The 13719-nt window shown below is 57.7% G+C and overlaps 1 protein-coding gene across 1 annotated transcript in view; it reads left to right on the forward strand.

Annotated features, from left to right (window-relative positions):
• Positions 1 to 13719, forward strand: part of CHCHD6 (coiled-coil-helix-coiled-coil-helix domain containing 6) — a 126429-nt gene that overhangs the window by 7129 nt on the left and 105581 nt on the right. Inside the window, exons 2-4 of the mRNA XM_082847766.1 lie at positions 3247 to 3355; positions 6252 to 6324; positions 7925 to 8069. Of these exons, the coding sequence (XP_082703892.1) occupies positions 3247 to 3355; positions 6252 to 6324; positions 7925 to 8069 (327 nt within the window). The remainder of the gene's footprint in view (positions 1 to 3246; positions 3356 to 6251; positions 6325 to 7924; positions 8070 to 13719) is intronic.

Raw genomic sequence — 13719 nt, forward strand, 5'->3', positions numbered from 1 at the left:
CCAGCAAAATCTCCACAGCAACAGCCGCAGGCAAAGCAGAGGAATCTTCTTAGAGCCACAGGAGGGCAGCGCCTCCCCGGGGTCAGTGTCTGGGCCCCAGGGGCCGCTGACAGACCCAGCTGGTCTGGAACATGCCGGTGCTCAGCCTGCGCGGGGGAGCCGTGGGCCAGGAAGCGCGAGAGCAGCAGGGTGCGCTCAGAGGGTGCTCGGAAGGCGGCGCGTGAGTGGCCGCAGTGGTGGCCGTGGAGGGCTAGCTGGCTGCTGACTCGGGCCAGCGCCTTCCCTCGCCCTTGGGTCACGTTTGGGCTTGGGATCTCGGTGTGCCTCTCCGGCCTGGTCATCTGGTGCAGCCTCCCTCTCACACACGCCTTTGTCAGGCCCTCGGACAGGCCAGACTCGGCCCCTCTCAGAGGCTGTGCACTCGTCCTCCCCTCTGCTCGGAACTAGATCCTTTTTTCTTGGATCTCAAGATGGGATTGTGGCGGGGCCTCCCCCCTCCAGGGCGGTGGTCTCCTGTTAGTGCCATCTCTTCTGAGGGGTCTTCCTGCCACCCCGTGTGCACCCGGCCCTGCCGGACTGTGTTTTATTCTCTCCCAGCGCTTAACCACTAACATGCTTCACAGATTTTAAAGACACATAGTTTTGAAATAGAGATCCCCTGTAATATTGATAGGTGGAGAAATCCACCTCTCACCCTTTGCCGTTAGTCCCCGTTTCCCCCCTCCCCCAAACCCCAGGCAGCCAATCTAGTGTCTGTCTCTAGAGATTTGCCTGTTCTGGGCGTTTCACACATGTATGCGGCCTTTTGTGTCTGGCTTCCTTCACTGAGCACGATGGTGTGGCCTGTGTTAGTAGTTCATCCCTTTCTATGGCTAATATTCCATTATTTTTATTCACCTACCCATCAGTTGATGGATACTTGGGTTGTTTCCACCTTTGGCCATCACAGATAATGCTGACGTGAATGTGCACGTGCAACTCACTGTGAATGTGTATTTGCATTTGTCTTGAGTGGGTACCCGGGAGTGGGATTGCTGGGCCTAATGGTGACTCTGTGTTGAACTTTGGAGGAACTCGCAGACTGTTCTCCACTGTGGCTGCACCATTTATTTGCCACCAGCAGTGTATCAGGGTTCCAGCTTCTCCATGTCCTTGCCAGCACTTGTCACTGTCTGACTTCTTGGTTATAGACATTCTAGTGGGTGTGAAGTGGTATCTCATTGTGGTTTGAATTTGCATTTCTCTCATGAGAATGAGAGCATCTTTTCATTTGCTTATGGGCCATTTGTGTATCTTCTTTGGAGAAGTGACTGTTCTGATTCTTTGCCCATTTTTAAATTCGGTTGTTTTTCTTTGTATTATTGAGTTGTGGGAGTTCTTTATATATTCTAGATACATGTCCCTTGTCACATATATGATTTGCAGATTCTGTGGGTTGTCTTTTCAGCTTACTTGATTGTGTCTTTTGAAAAACGAAACTCTAATTTTGATGAAGTTCAGTATATGTTTTCTCTGATTGCTCATGCTGTTGGTGGCATATCTACAAATTCACTGCCAAAGCCAAGGTCAAGAAGATTTACGCCTGTGTTTTCTTCCAAGAGTTTCATTGTTTTAACTCCTGCATTTAGGCCTCTGATCCCTTTTGAGTCAGATTTTGTATATGGTGTGAAGTAGGGGTCTAACTTCATCCTTTTGCACGTGGATGTCCAGCTCTCCCAGCACCCTTTGCTGACGAGACTATTCTTTCCCCATTAAATGGTCCTGGCACCCTTGTCAGTCAGTTGAGCACAGATGTATAGGTTTATTTGTGGGTTCTCAATTCTCTTCCACTGCTGTGTGTGCTTGGTCTTCTCTTGTTCTATAATCATTAATTACCTATTTGATTTGTATCTGTCTTAAATACTAGAGGGACTCAGTTATTATTATTATAATCTTTACTTGCTGAAAGAAACGTTCATGGTAAAAAACTGAAACACAGAAGTGCCGAAAGTGAACGTCCTGGCCCAGCCGCTCTTGTCCCGTGTGCAGGACACGCCCCGGGACGTCTGGTGTGTGCCCCGAGTGGATGCGTACATGGGGAATGTGTGTGTGCCAAGGTCAACGTGTATATATCGCAGGTCTGCGTCTTTATAATTGTGTATCTGTTTTACAAAGTCGAGATACAAAGTGTCCTCTGACTTCCGGGTCAGCGGTGGCATCCTTCCTTGGCAGGCACACGTCTTACCTGTCCTTTCTCGACAATTCCGCGGTGTTTCGTAGGAGGCGCACCATCATTTCTCTCACCACTGCCTGTCGTTGCTATCATGTTGTCTCCTTTTCCTGTGCGAGTCCAGCGCTGCTGTGCACACGTGGGAGCACTTTCCTCGCCTGGATCCCTGAAGTGGAGCTGCGGATGGTGGACTCGGTCCTCAAGTCATCTTAACGTCTCCCCTCGCTGTGCTTTGCGATGCCTTGCACATACTGGGCACTTAATAAATACTTATTGATGTCAACTCTTAGGGGCTTTTATTCTGGATTCATCCCTCGCTGGCTGTTTCATTTCAGTCAAGTGTTTTATGACACCCTCGTACCCATTTCACTCCTCTACAATGGGGGAAAGATTTGATCATCCGGTCGTCACTGGGGGAGCCAGGGTGAAATGAGCCAGGCCGTGCTGGATTTTCTGCTGTGACGGTGGCCCTGGTGGGACTCAGACGGGAAGGAGAGGCGGCCCCGGCCCTCAGGGTGTTTACAGGCCATTAGACGAGGCCCATAGAATGTGAGACGCTTCCTAAGAGGTGCGCCTGTTGTAACAGGGAAAGGATTGGGAGAAATGGTCCTTAACTCGGGTGCTGTCTGGAAGAGCCCACCGTAGAGGGACCCTGGGACGCCCACAGGGAAGGGTGAGGTTTGCACAGCTGGAGGCGTCCACCCTCTGTACAGGGTGGGGCTGTAGTGGTTCTCAGCAGAACGGATTCAGGGCAGGAGAGAAGAAGGGGAACTCGGGGTCCCCTGAGTGTGTGGGAGCAGAAGGTGCAGCCGGGAAGCCAGTGGGGGACACGCTGTGGCCCGTGGAGTCCAGGCTGGGCGTGGCGTTGACCTGGCGGGTGCCAGGCCAGCACGAGAGGTTTCTGTGTGGAATTCCTTACGTTATTGGAGTTGGTCTTGCAGAATTAGTCTGCTCAGAAATCTGGGGCATGGGTAGAGGGGAGTCTTCACTTCTAGAGGGTTCTGTCATTTAACTGTTCCCCTCAATCCTTCCCACAGCTGTCTGAAAACGTGGTCAACCGCATGAAAGATCCTGGCCAGCCTTCCAGAGTGGGGCCGCTGACCCCTGCAGCTGCCGCCCTTGTCTCCTCTGAAGGCCGGGAGAAAGGTAGGCCGGGTGGCAGTTCTGCGTGGGGACGGAGTGGGCGCTCCTCCTGGAGATGAGCTGCCGGCTGAGCCCGCGGGCGGTGCATGACGTGAGCGCTTCCCACGAGAGAGTGGCCCCAGAACCAGGTGCTGTCCTGTTCAAGGACTGCAGCGCCGTGTAGTCAGAGCCTCTGTGACCATGACCAGGGCTGGAAGTTCCCCACTGTTCCAGCTTCTCTGCACGTAAGCAGTTAGTGGGTGACCTTGGCGCCAGTCCCAGAGCTCTGACCTGCCCTCACGCTCCGGGGTCCTGGCCCAGCTCCTGGGACGGTGCTCGTGGGGCTTCCAGGAGGGTCGCCACCCCGTGCCCCCGGCTCCTTCCCCAGCTCGCTGTGGAGCTGCTGCCTGAGCCGGACTGGAAGCGCTTTTGTTCCCCACTGTCGTGTCCGTCACAGGTGAAGAAACCTGTGCTTTTCTCCAAGTGACTCCTGTTAACCAACACCAAGGAACACTAGCGTTTGAGTGGAGAACGTATGGTGCGGAAATATTAAGACACTACAAACAGGAAAAGTCCTCGTGACAGCTGATTAATGAGAAGAGCTCGTTGATGAGAATCTGGGTCCCCCTGCTGTAACCTGAGGTGTGAGCTGTACGCTGACGGGCTGGAGGGGCCTGGCCGTGTGGGGGCATGGATACCGTCCCGACCCACAGTGAGTGACTGCGGCCTCACGTTGGAGCTGTCTTCTCTGCCCATCGGCCCCGTTCGGGTGCAAGTGCATAGGAGGCCGCACCTTGCTTGTCCACCCGGCATGTCCTGAGTGCCGGCCAGGGATGCGGTCACGAGGTGCGCACTGGCACACGTAGGCAGGGAGACAGGGACCCTCCCCCAGGGCAGCCCAGCTCCCGTCAGGAGCCGCGTGCGCAAGCCTGTGGCTTACAGTGTCACGCGACAGTGCGACACGCAGCAGAAGCCCACAGAAGACGCCCTCGTCCTTTCTGGGGGGTCATCCTCACCGTCTCTCCGGCCGGCTGGAGAGAGGGTTGAAGAGGCCTCACGTGCGTGAGTGAGCTGTAGGAAGGGGAGAGGCAGAGGGCGAAAATGGCTGCAATATGTCAGGCCACGTCAGGTTCAGCCTTGGAAGAGAAAAGAAGCATTTGTTTCAGTCTTGCTACGTTTGAGCAGTTTAGAAAGCAAGAAGAGTGGTTCATCTGTCGTTCGGTTTTGGTTTAACAAAGTATTTTGCTGTTTGAGGGTGAGTGAGTTTGGAGGTTCTCAGGGCTGGATTTGTCAGCATGGGCGGAATGCCCTGAAGTGGATGAATTTTAAAACACTTTTACTTTTAAAATCCAGTGTCTGCTTTTACTTTAGTGACAGAACAAAATAGAAAAAGAAGTTAAAATTAAACCCTTGTGCCAAACCGTACGCCAAATGCGTGTCGGAGGAAGTCACAAGTTGAACTGGGAGAGGTGCAGTCATACAGCGAGAGCGGCAGGCAGCCTCTCAACCCCGTGTCAGGCGAAGGGACCTTAAATGAAGAGGAGGAGTGGGGCTGCGACTGAACGATTGGAGACAGTTTAGAAGAAATGAATGAACGAAGAGTGACAAACTAGGGAGTAGAGCCGACAGGGGGGAGCAGTGTTCACATGTAAAGAGTCCTTGAAGCCCTCTGACGGCTGCACGGAGAATGTGTACAAACGGTCAGAGAGGTGACGAGAGCCAGCTCCACGGAGGGCTGACACGCTTGAACCTGCAGGCTGCCGCGGAGCGTGGGCGCGGGGGTCCGGCCACAGGCTCTGCGGTGGGTGCACGCGTTACTTTTGTAGTCGTGAAAAAGGAAAACTGTATAGAAAGCAGAAATAAACGTGATAGACCTTACGTCACTAGAGTTGTTGTAAGTCAGGCCCTAAGCCCAGGGAGCGTTCACGTCACATCCACACCAGGCAGCGGTGCCTCCTGCATGTTCCCGGCCGAGGACCTGGTGCGGCCCCGAGGGCTGCCCTCCCCGGCCCAGCGCGCCTGCCCGGCCTTCCGGGAGAGGCGTGGGCCTGGGGAAGTCCCGGGGCGCTGCGCGCGGCGAGGGCCCTTCCGGAGGGGCTGAGCCCCCCAGCCTCCGAGGTCAGCAGCTGAAAAGGTCTTGGGAGAAGCACCCCATCCCGTCTGCCTCCCAAAGCCTGGTTCCCCGGCCGGGTCTCGTGTGGCCCGAGTGGCTGAGCGTGGAGGCCTGCGATGGGGTGGAGGGCATGTGACCAAGTCCTCAGCGGAGCGGGGACGCCGAAGCCTGGGGCAGTGGGGAGGAGCAGAACCTCAGTGTCACCGCGCGGTGGGAGAGGAGAGTGAATTGGGTTTGCTCGGAGATCCCCACGTTCTCGGCCATGGGAAGGTAGACCTACTGCGACAGCTTAAAGGGCCCAGTGACACTAGAGGTGAAGCAGGTGAAAGGTGACATAGATGTCCTTAAGTGGGGCGTTGGCCACATTCAGGATCGAAACCCTACAGAAAGGGGTCTGAGAGAAACCAGGCACGAGGAGTCTCCCCCCATGGCCCCCGCCCTGCCAAGCCAGCCGACACCCCGGGGCTGTGCTCTCAGCTCGGACAGAGCAGAGCTTCCCTCAGCCGGTCTGGCCTCTGGGGAAGGGACCTGGATTCCCAGTGGCCGCAGAGGGAGGAAGGGGGATTTGGACCACCGCACTCAGGTGTCCACACTGACCCAGCGACCAAGCCGTCCTATGCAGGAGACGGGCAGAGGGGCCTTCGGGCCACCCCTCTCCTAACCACAGAGTAAGGCTGTGTTCTGTGTCTGCCTGGGGCACATCTGTCCATGGGGTGACATCCTGGGCCCTCTCCTGGGTGACACTGTGCCTCTGTCCGTCCATGGGTTGCTGCTGATGGACTGACCTCCTCTTCTCCCCCTTTGCAGAGTCTAAATCGCCCAGGCCGGAGAGTGGCGGTGGCCGGCGGCCCTCGGGGGCGGAGGTGGATCTCCTCAGGAGGTAAGCCGAGGGCCCACTCACCCCGGCCCTGCGCCCCGGCCCAACGCGCCCTCCTCACCGGGTACCTTCTCCTAAAGGCCGGAGTGTTTGCGTCACAAACGCCATCTTATTTAGGTGGGATGCCAAGCCTGTGATTTAGGTGGCACTAGTCCCAGTGTTCAGATGAAGACACTCCCGGGTGTGGGAGGGCCAGGACTAAATGGCCGAGTGGCCGCGCTGCTAGCCTGGTGCGTGCCGCTGTGTTTGCAGGAGCTGCCTCCATGGACAGGCTCCAGGGTGTGGGTGGCCTCTCCCAGCACAGGCCACAGCCCAAGAGCTTCCCTGCCCGGGGGCTGGTAGGCCAGTGGCCGGGCCCAGAGGTCCCCAGAGTGTACCCTGAGACTCCAGGCCTCGGGGAAGGCAGAGCTGAGCGCCCCTCTCCCTGGGGTGTGGTCCGCGGGGCCCACGCGGGGCGTGGAGTTGTCACAGCGCTGACTCAGTGAGCTGTCGGCTGGTACTGAGGGACCTCGTCTGCAGCCTCCAGGCCGTGGCCTCTGTAACAGGGACTCAGAGTTAGCTTAGGGACCCCCGGTCAACCACGGCTGGACGGCTCCCTCTGCAGGTCAGCCCAGCCATGGCTGTTCCGTGGTCAGGGGTCAAGACCCCACCTTCTGAGAATTTCCAGTCCTTAATCCCAAGAGACCTCCCAAAAATAAATGACCAGAACCTTTTTAAAAAAATGCTTTTAAACATTTTAAAAATGTTGAAGTAACACATGCTAATGGAAGACTTAGGATAATATATATGAAAGGAAAAAACCGCCCATAGATTCATCATCCCTTGTTAGTATTTTGGACTGTTTCTTTCAAATGTCTTCTTTCCTCTAGTTTAGGGTTATTTTTTCAAAGTCATGTAAAATTTTGTATCTTGCTGTTTTTACCAGTCTTCTAATTATCTTCCATTTGTTGCACCTCGTCGTAAGCGTTTTTATTGCTGAAGGCGCCGTATGTGGGTGCTCAGTTTTAAAGCCGCGCATGGCATGGTGGGCAGCGTGGCGCGGAGGGCCTCACGTCTGTCACGTGCCCCCAGGCCGACCTGCCGCGGCCCCTTCACTGTGTGCGTTTTCTACACCCTAATAAATAACACTTCTGAGAACATCTCAGGACCAGTAAATTTTTTCTTTCTCTAAGATGATTTTATTAGGAAGACTGGAAACAGGTCCAAGGATAGGGACACGTTCAGGATGGAGAGTTGAATGTTCAAAAGCAAGACTGCTGCTTCTGAACCTTCCTGCCCGCAGGTGGGGGAGGTGGGCTCCCCCCTCGCCCCGCCCCTCTAAAGGAGCAGCTCGAGTGAGGGTTGATCCCGTGCCCCGAGGATCTCTCATTTGGCGTTTGGCTGTCTGATTCCTCACCTGGTTGTCAGGCCCTCTGCTCCCAATCTGTATTGTTCTGGCTGAGAAAGTGTCACACTGTCCCTGCACACACCACTCCCAGGGGACTGTCACTGGTGCCTGACCCTCTCTGGCGCCACAGCGTTCCACCAGCCTTCACGTCCCTGGTCCCTGGCAGATGAAGCGAGCTGCGTCTGCATCTGCGTCTCCTGTCTCTCCCTGGCCCAGGTGTGACAGGGGGCAGGCCGTGGTCCAGGACGAGCTGCTCCAGGTGGTGACGAGGGACAAAGAGGCGGCTGCCAAGCCCCGGAGCGCGTCCCTGCGGCAGGGGGAGGGCGGCATGGACCCGGAGACGCATCGGTCCGCCCAGCTGGTGAGTGTGGGTCCCTGGCTGGCCTCCTGGCTCAGTGGCTCTGGGAAGCAGAGGTTGGCCCTGGAACCTGATGGGTCCAAAGTCCCAGCTTCTCCTCTGTGGAAAGGGTGTCTTTCTAGGGACCAGGAGCGGGGGGGCGGTTCTTATAGCCCCGGCTCTGTCATTGATTTGCTTTGTGGCCTGTGGCCTCAGGTCTGCACAGTGAGAGCTGGATCATTGGGTGCTGGGTCCCGGAACCTCATAGGTGTAAGTGCTGTGAGGACATGTGTTCCAGGAGGGTGCAGAGGGAGAGTACTGTGGGCTTGGGGCCTTGCAACAAGCCAGAAACAGAAGGAGAAGTCACCCTGGGTGCGGAGCCGAGCTGTCTGCCCGCTGGCTGGGGCGCATCCTCCGGCCCCAGGGAGCATCTTGGACTGTCCTGGTGGTCACACTCGGGCTTGCCTGCGGCTCGAGAGGAGGTGGTGAGGCCGGGCCCAGCAGTGCTGGCAGATCGCGGAAGCACACCGCGTTGGCTGTTGCCATTCTGGGTACATTTAACCGATGGGAGGTACCATCAGGTCTTTCTGCTGTGGGTGCAGGCTGCGTGTCACAGCAAGAGAGGTCACAGTGCCCCAGGGGCCACCACGTCATCACGGCCCGGGTACCCTCTCCTGCGGACCCAGTCACACTCAGCAGCAGGAGGAGGATGTTCCGGAAGCCCCAGCACAGATCCTCTGACATCCCTCTGCCTGGACGGCACCAGGGCCTGTGGCTGGGCCAGCCCTCGGCACAGGGAACCGGGAGCGCTCCGTTGGCTGGAGCTGGGGCTCTTTTCTAATCACGTTTGCGGGGAGGTGGGGGTGGGCGTCCGGAGAGAGCTAGGACTGTCAGGAAGTATTAATTCTCTCAGTGGTGGAGTGTGGGGTGTTCCCACACGTCCAAGGAATTCTCCACACCAGCCGCGTGTCCTACAGTTCAGCTCAGTTGTGACACTGTCTACCCGCGGTGGCATCAGATCCCCAGGTTAAGGGCTTGGTCCCATCGGGCTGCCCCCCCCCGACCTCTCCCCCAACTTCAGATGCCAGTTGAAGCCAGGTTGTCACGTGTGCTTCTGACCCACCGGCTGTAGATGAGAGGTTCCCACGGCCCCCTCCTCAGGTTGGATTAACTTGCTAGAGCAGCTCAGAGAACTCAGAGGAACACTTGACTTACTAGATCTTGGCTTCTGATAAGAGGCGTGGCTCAGGAGCAGCCAGACGGAAGAGACGCTCTGGGGAGGGTGGGGGAAGGCCCCCGAGCTCTCACGCCCCTCCCCGCACCCCCCCCCCCCCCCACCCAGCCTCCACGCCTTCCCAGCCTGGGCGCTCTCTGAACCCGCTCCTTCGGGGTTTCTGTGGAGGGTTCCTTATGCGGGCGTGATTGACTACATCACGGCCACTGGTGACTGATTCCGCCTCCAGCCCCCCTGCCCTCCCGGAAGGTCAGGGGCTGGGACCCACGTTCCAGGCCTCTGATCACACGGCGGCTCCACTGGCATCCAGCCCCATCCTTGGGTGGTTTCCCAGAGTCTGTTCATCAGCATAAGGAAAGACACCTTCATCCCTCTCAGCAGAGGAAACTCCAAGGGTTTTGGGAGCTCCGTGCCAGGAACAGTGGGCAAAGACCAAATACGTCTTTCTTGTTATAAACCGTGATGTCACGTCGGGAATGGGGTGGGGAACAGCTGTAGCAGCGTCTGACACCACGTGCTCCCGGGCCACGGCCAGGACACCAGGAGCTCCCCGAGCTCCACAGAAGGAAGCTGGATGGTGTGAGGGCTCTGCTTGGACGCCCCTCCCAGGAGGGGGTGCCTCTGCCCAGGTGTGCGGATCACGCAGCAAGCATGTGAGACACGCAGGTTGAACTGGGCCCTCAGGAAGGAGCAGCCATGTAGGATCCTTGCCCCTGGGAAATGTCCAGTCTAGTGGGAAGACAGACCTGAACCAGAAACTGAAAACGGCCAAACCGTTACAGTGAATGTGAGCCGGAGGCAAAGAGAACGTGCCTGGGATGCAGAGGCCATGGTGTCGGCCGAGGGAGCAGCAGGGCTGAGCCGGGCGGGCGGGAGGTGGCACTGGACGTAGTGAGGATGAGCGAGCTGCGTGCACGCACCGCAGGAGGCCGTGGACCAGGGGCCTGCCCAGCAACGCCGAAACTGAGACGGAGCCCCAGGAGCTGTAGGAATGGGTGCTGTGCTCTGACCTGTGGCCGTCTGGTGGAGAATCGTGACACAGGGAGACCCCTGGTGAGGACAGGCAGGCAGCCCGACAACCTGGTGGGAAGGACCCTGGCTGGGGACGTGCAGGGTTAATCGGTGTGGATGGAGCAAAAACGTTGGTGCCTGGGACAGTTACCCAGTAGCCACGGCAGCCTGCAGGGGTGGACTGTCACCTGGAATGTGGTCACCACAGCAAAAGGGATTCACAGCCTCCCTCCCTCCTGCCTCCGGTCCAGGTGTGGGTTTCTTGGCAGGAAGGGTATGTTTAGAGGGAAGAAGACACATCCTGCCTGGATTCGCCCGGATGTCTGGGGGAACGGTGCCCCCTGCCAGAGCTCTGAGGACCCGCGGGGCCCGTGGCTGCCTTCACATTGCAGGTGTCCATGACTCCTTGTTGGGGCCCTGCTTTTGATCAGTGCCCACTTGCTTGTGCAGTTGGCGCCGCCATTCCCTTTTAGGAACTCACCTGCTTCCTGTCGTGTGTCCCTGGGTGGGATTGCAGTGGCCTCTTTCCCTGCTCTGGTCCAGGCAGGGTCTGGGCACGTGGCCCAGGCAGCCAGTCGCGCCCTGGTGCAGGACCTGCAGTGCTGGGTGAGTGGGAGGCCGCTGATGGGGAGGACCACGTCCCACACCTCCACGTGCCTGCAGTGCTGGGCGAGTGGGAGGCCACTGATGGGGAGGACCGCGTCCCACACCTCCACGTGCCTGCAGTGCTGGGCGAGTGGGAGGCCGCTGATGGGGAGGACCACGTCCCACACCTCCACGTGCCTGCAGTGCTGGGCGAGTGGGAGGCCGCTGATCGGGAGGACCACGTCCCACACCTCCACGTGCCTGCAGTGCTGGGTGAGTGGGAGGCCGCTGATGGGGAGGACCGCGTCCCACACCTCCACGTGCCTGCAGTGCTGGGCGAGTGGGAGGCCGCTGATGGGGAGGACCGCGTCCCACACCTCCACGTACCTGCAGTGCTGGGTGAGTGGGAGGCCGCTGATGGGGAGGACCGCGTCCCACACCTCCACGTGCCTGCAGTGCTGGGCGAGTGGGAGGCTACTGATCGGGAGGACCGCGTCCCACACCTCCACGTGCCCTGGGCATGGGCTGAGCAGACAGACAGACACGTGGCTGGTGTGGAAGGCGAGGTGAGGCCGATCGGGCCTGCTCTGCGCGTTGCCCGGGCAGAGGTGAGCGAGGCCGCCGCCGTCACCTTCACTTGGTCGGTGTGGTCGCAGCTTCTTTAGTGGAGGTAGCCTCAGAACTGTGCTTTGGAGGGTTTAAAGTAAGAGCAGAAAGACGGGGAGAAGAACCTGAGGGGAGCAGAGCGGCTTTTCCCTCCTCCCCCGAGTGCCCGCCAGGCGGGACGAGGGAGCCTGCCGGGCGGAGTGCTGAGGCTGGATCCAGCCTGGGCCCCGGGCTCGTGCCCCGACCCTGCACCTGCAGCCTCGTCTAGAGGGTGCTGAGCGCGCTGACATTTAGCACGCTCTTTGCTCTGACGTTTACAGTATGGACTTTTCAGTCCTCTTCTGCACGAGGGAATAATTGAGCTCATTACTGGGAAAAGTTCATAAAACTAATAACAAGGAAAGGTAATAATTTTTATAACCTACTCCTGAGGACCGAAGTGTTCCCGTTGCCTGCCCAGCGGCGCTGCGGTGAGCTGCCGAGTGTTGATGCGTGTTCCTGCGCGTGCGTGTGTCTGACCCCGAGTTCCTGTGCCCGAGCACAGTGAGGCCGAACAAACAGCGGAGCTGGGAGCAGAGAAAGGTTTCTTGCGAGGAGACAGATGGCTCAACCACAATCTCCTGAACTCCCCGAAGGGTTTCAGCAAAGTGCTTTTCAAGGCCAGGTGAGGGAGGGGAGTCGCAGGGTGTGTGATCAGCGGGTGCGCAGTTCTCTGATGGAGCACTGGCTGATGGTGGGTAGCAGGGTGGGGTCACGGGCTAATATCGTCAGTCCTCAGGCTCCAGGAGGCCTGGGGGCTGCTCGTCATCAAGTAGTTACCATGTTCCATTTGGTGGGGATTTTCACATCTGTAAAACAACTCAGGAGTGTGCAATAGATACTGTTTTCTGGGTGCTTCTGAGAGGAACTAGAGCCGAGGAGGGGAAGGGCCTGCCCTGGGAGGGCCCCGTAGAGTCCTGCTCGGGTGCACGAGGGCTGCGGAGCCTCAGGTGTAGCTGGGGTGGAGGCCTGGGCGTCAGCGGGGCCTGTGTGACGTGTGCTTCCCTCTGAATCGGGGAGGAAGTTTGGAGCCCAGATCCCACGTTCCAGAGAGGAATATGAAAGAACAGAGCGGTTTCTTGGCCTCGGTCTTCTGGTGCGAGAGCTTTACAAACCCAGGGGATGGAGCAGCGAAGGCCTGGCAGAGCCTTCCTTTAGGGAGAGCGAGACTTACGACCCTGCCTGTTGGATTCCTGAGCGTATTATTAGGAGTGTGAAACTGCAGTACACCTGATAGAAAGTACAAACTTCCATCTCTTTTCTTTTCCAGTGAGCGATTCTTTTATGACGTTATATATATGTTCTCTGGGTGCCTGTCGTATGTCAGGCACTGGGTTAGTTTATTGATGCAGCTGCTGTCCCCGAGAGGCTCTGTGCTTAGGGTAGTTCAGTGTTCTCACGAGTGGCTGCACAGAAGACCACGTGATCCCAGCACAGTGCCTCCCCTTCGGGAGTTGATCATCTAAGGAACAAGACGCACAGAGGTGCGGGAGGGGAGAAGTAGAAAGAAAGTCTGCTGCTGAGGTCAAGCCAAAAGGAATCTGCCCAGGCCCAGGGGGCTCCTGGTGTTCAGGGCTGTCCCTCCGCAGGCAGGCGGGGCCTCCACAGGCCTGGTGTAAGGGCTGCCCCGCCCTGCCCGCGGCCACCCCCCTCCACCCCAGTCACATCTGCTCAGAGGGCGGTGGTGGAGCTGGTGGGGGGGGGTGGCGGTGCACTTCATTCTTTTAGGGAATTGGAGCAGTCAGTTAGAAGGGGTAGCGTGAGGCCTCCTGGGTTCCTACTTTCCTTGTTCAGGTCAAAGTTAAAATCACTCGGCCTGTGGTTAAAGGATATGACAATTCTTAGAGAAAGGAAAACTATAGGTAGGCTCGTGTGAAAACTGGTTCAACCATATTTTAAGCTGGTTACACACCAAAAAAACCCTTTGGTTTTATTTCGCATATACTTTATACAAACTGGGGGTGGAGGGAGGGCGTGAACCCAGATGCGGACTAAGAGCTGGCGCCAGGTTCACGGCTGGCCCTCAGCACATCAGGCCTGTGTCATGACGCTGCAGGGGTCGCGGGGACCGAGGAGGGAGCCTGGCACAAGTGGGGGCCCGTCACTGTGCTCCCCCGATCCCTGGGCACTCTGTGCGTTGCTGGAAAAGTTAAAATTTATTCTTCTCTGCTTCACCTCCACCTGGGGACCAGGACACAG

Source organism: Leucopleurus acutus (genome assembly GCF_964270905.1).
Source record: "Leucopleurus acutus genome assembly, chromosome: 10".
In the NCBI taxonomy this organism is placed as follows: Eukaryota; Metazoa; Chordata; class Mammalia; order Artiodactyla; family Delphinidae; genus Leucopleurus; species Leucopleurus acutus.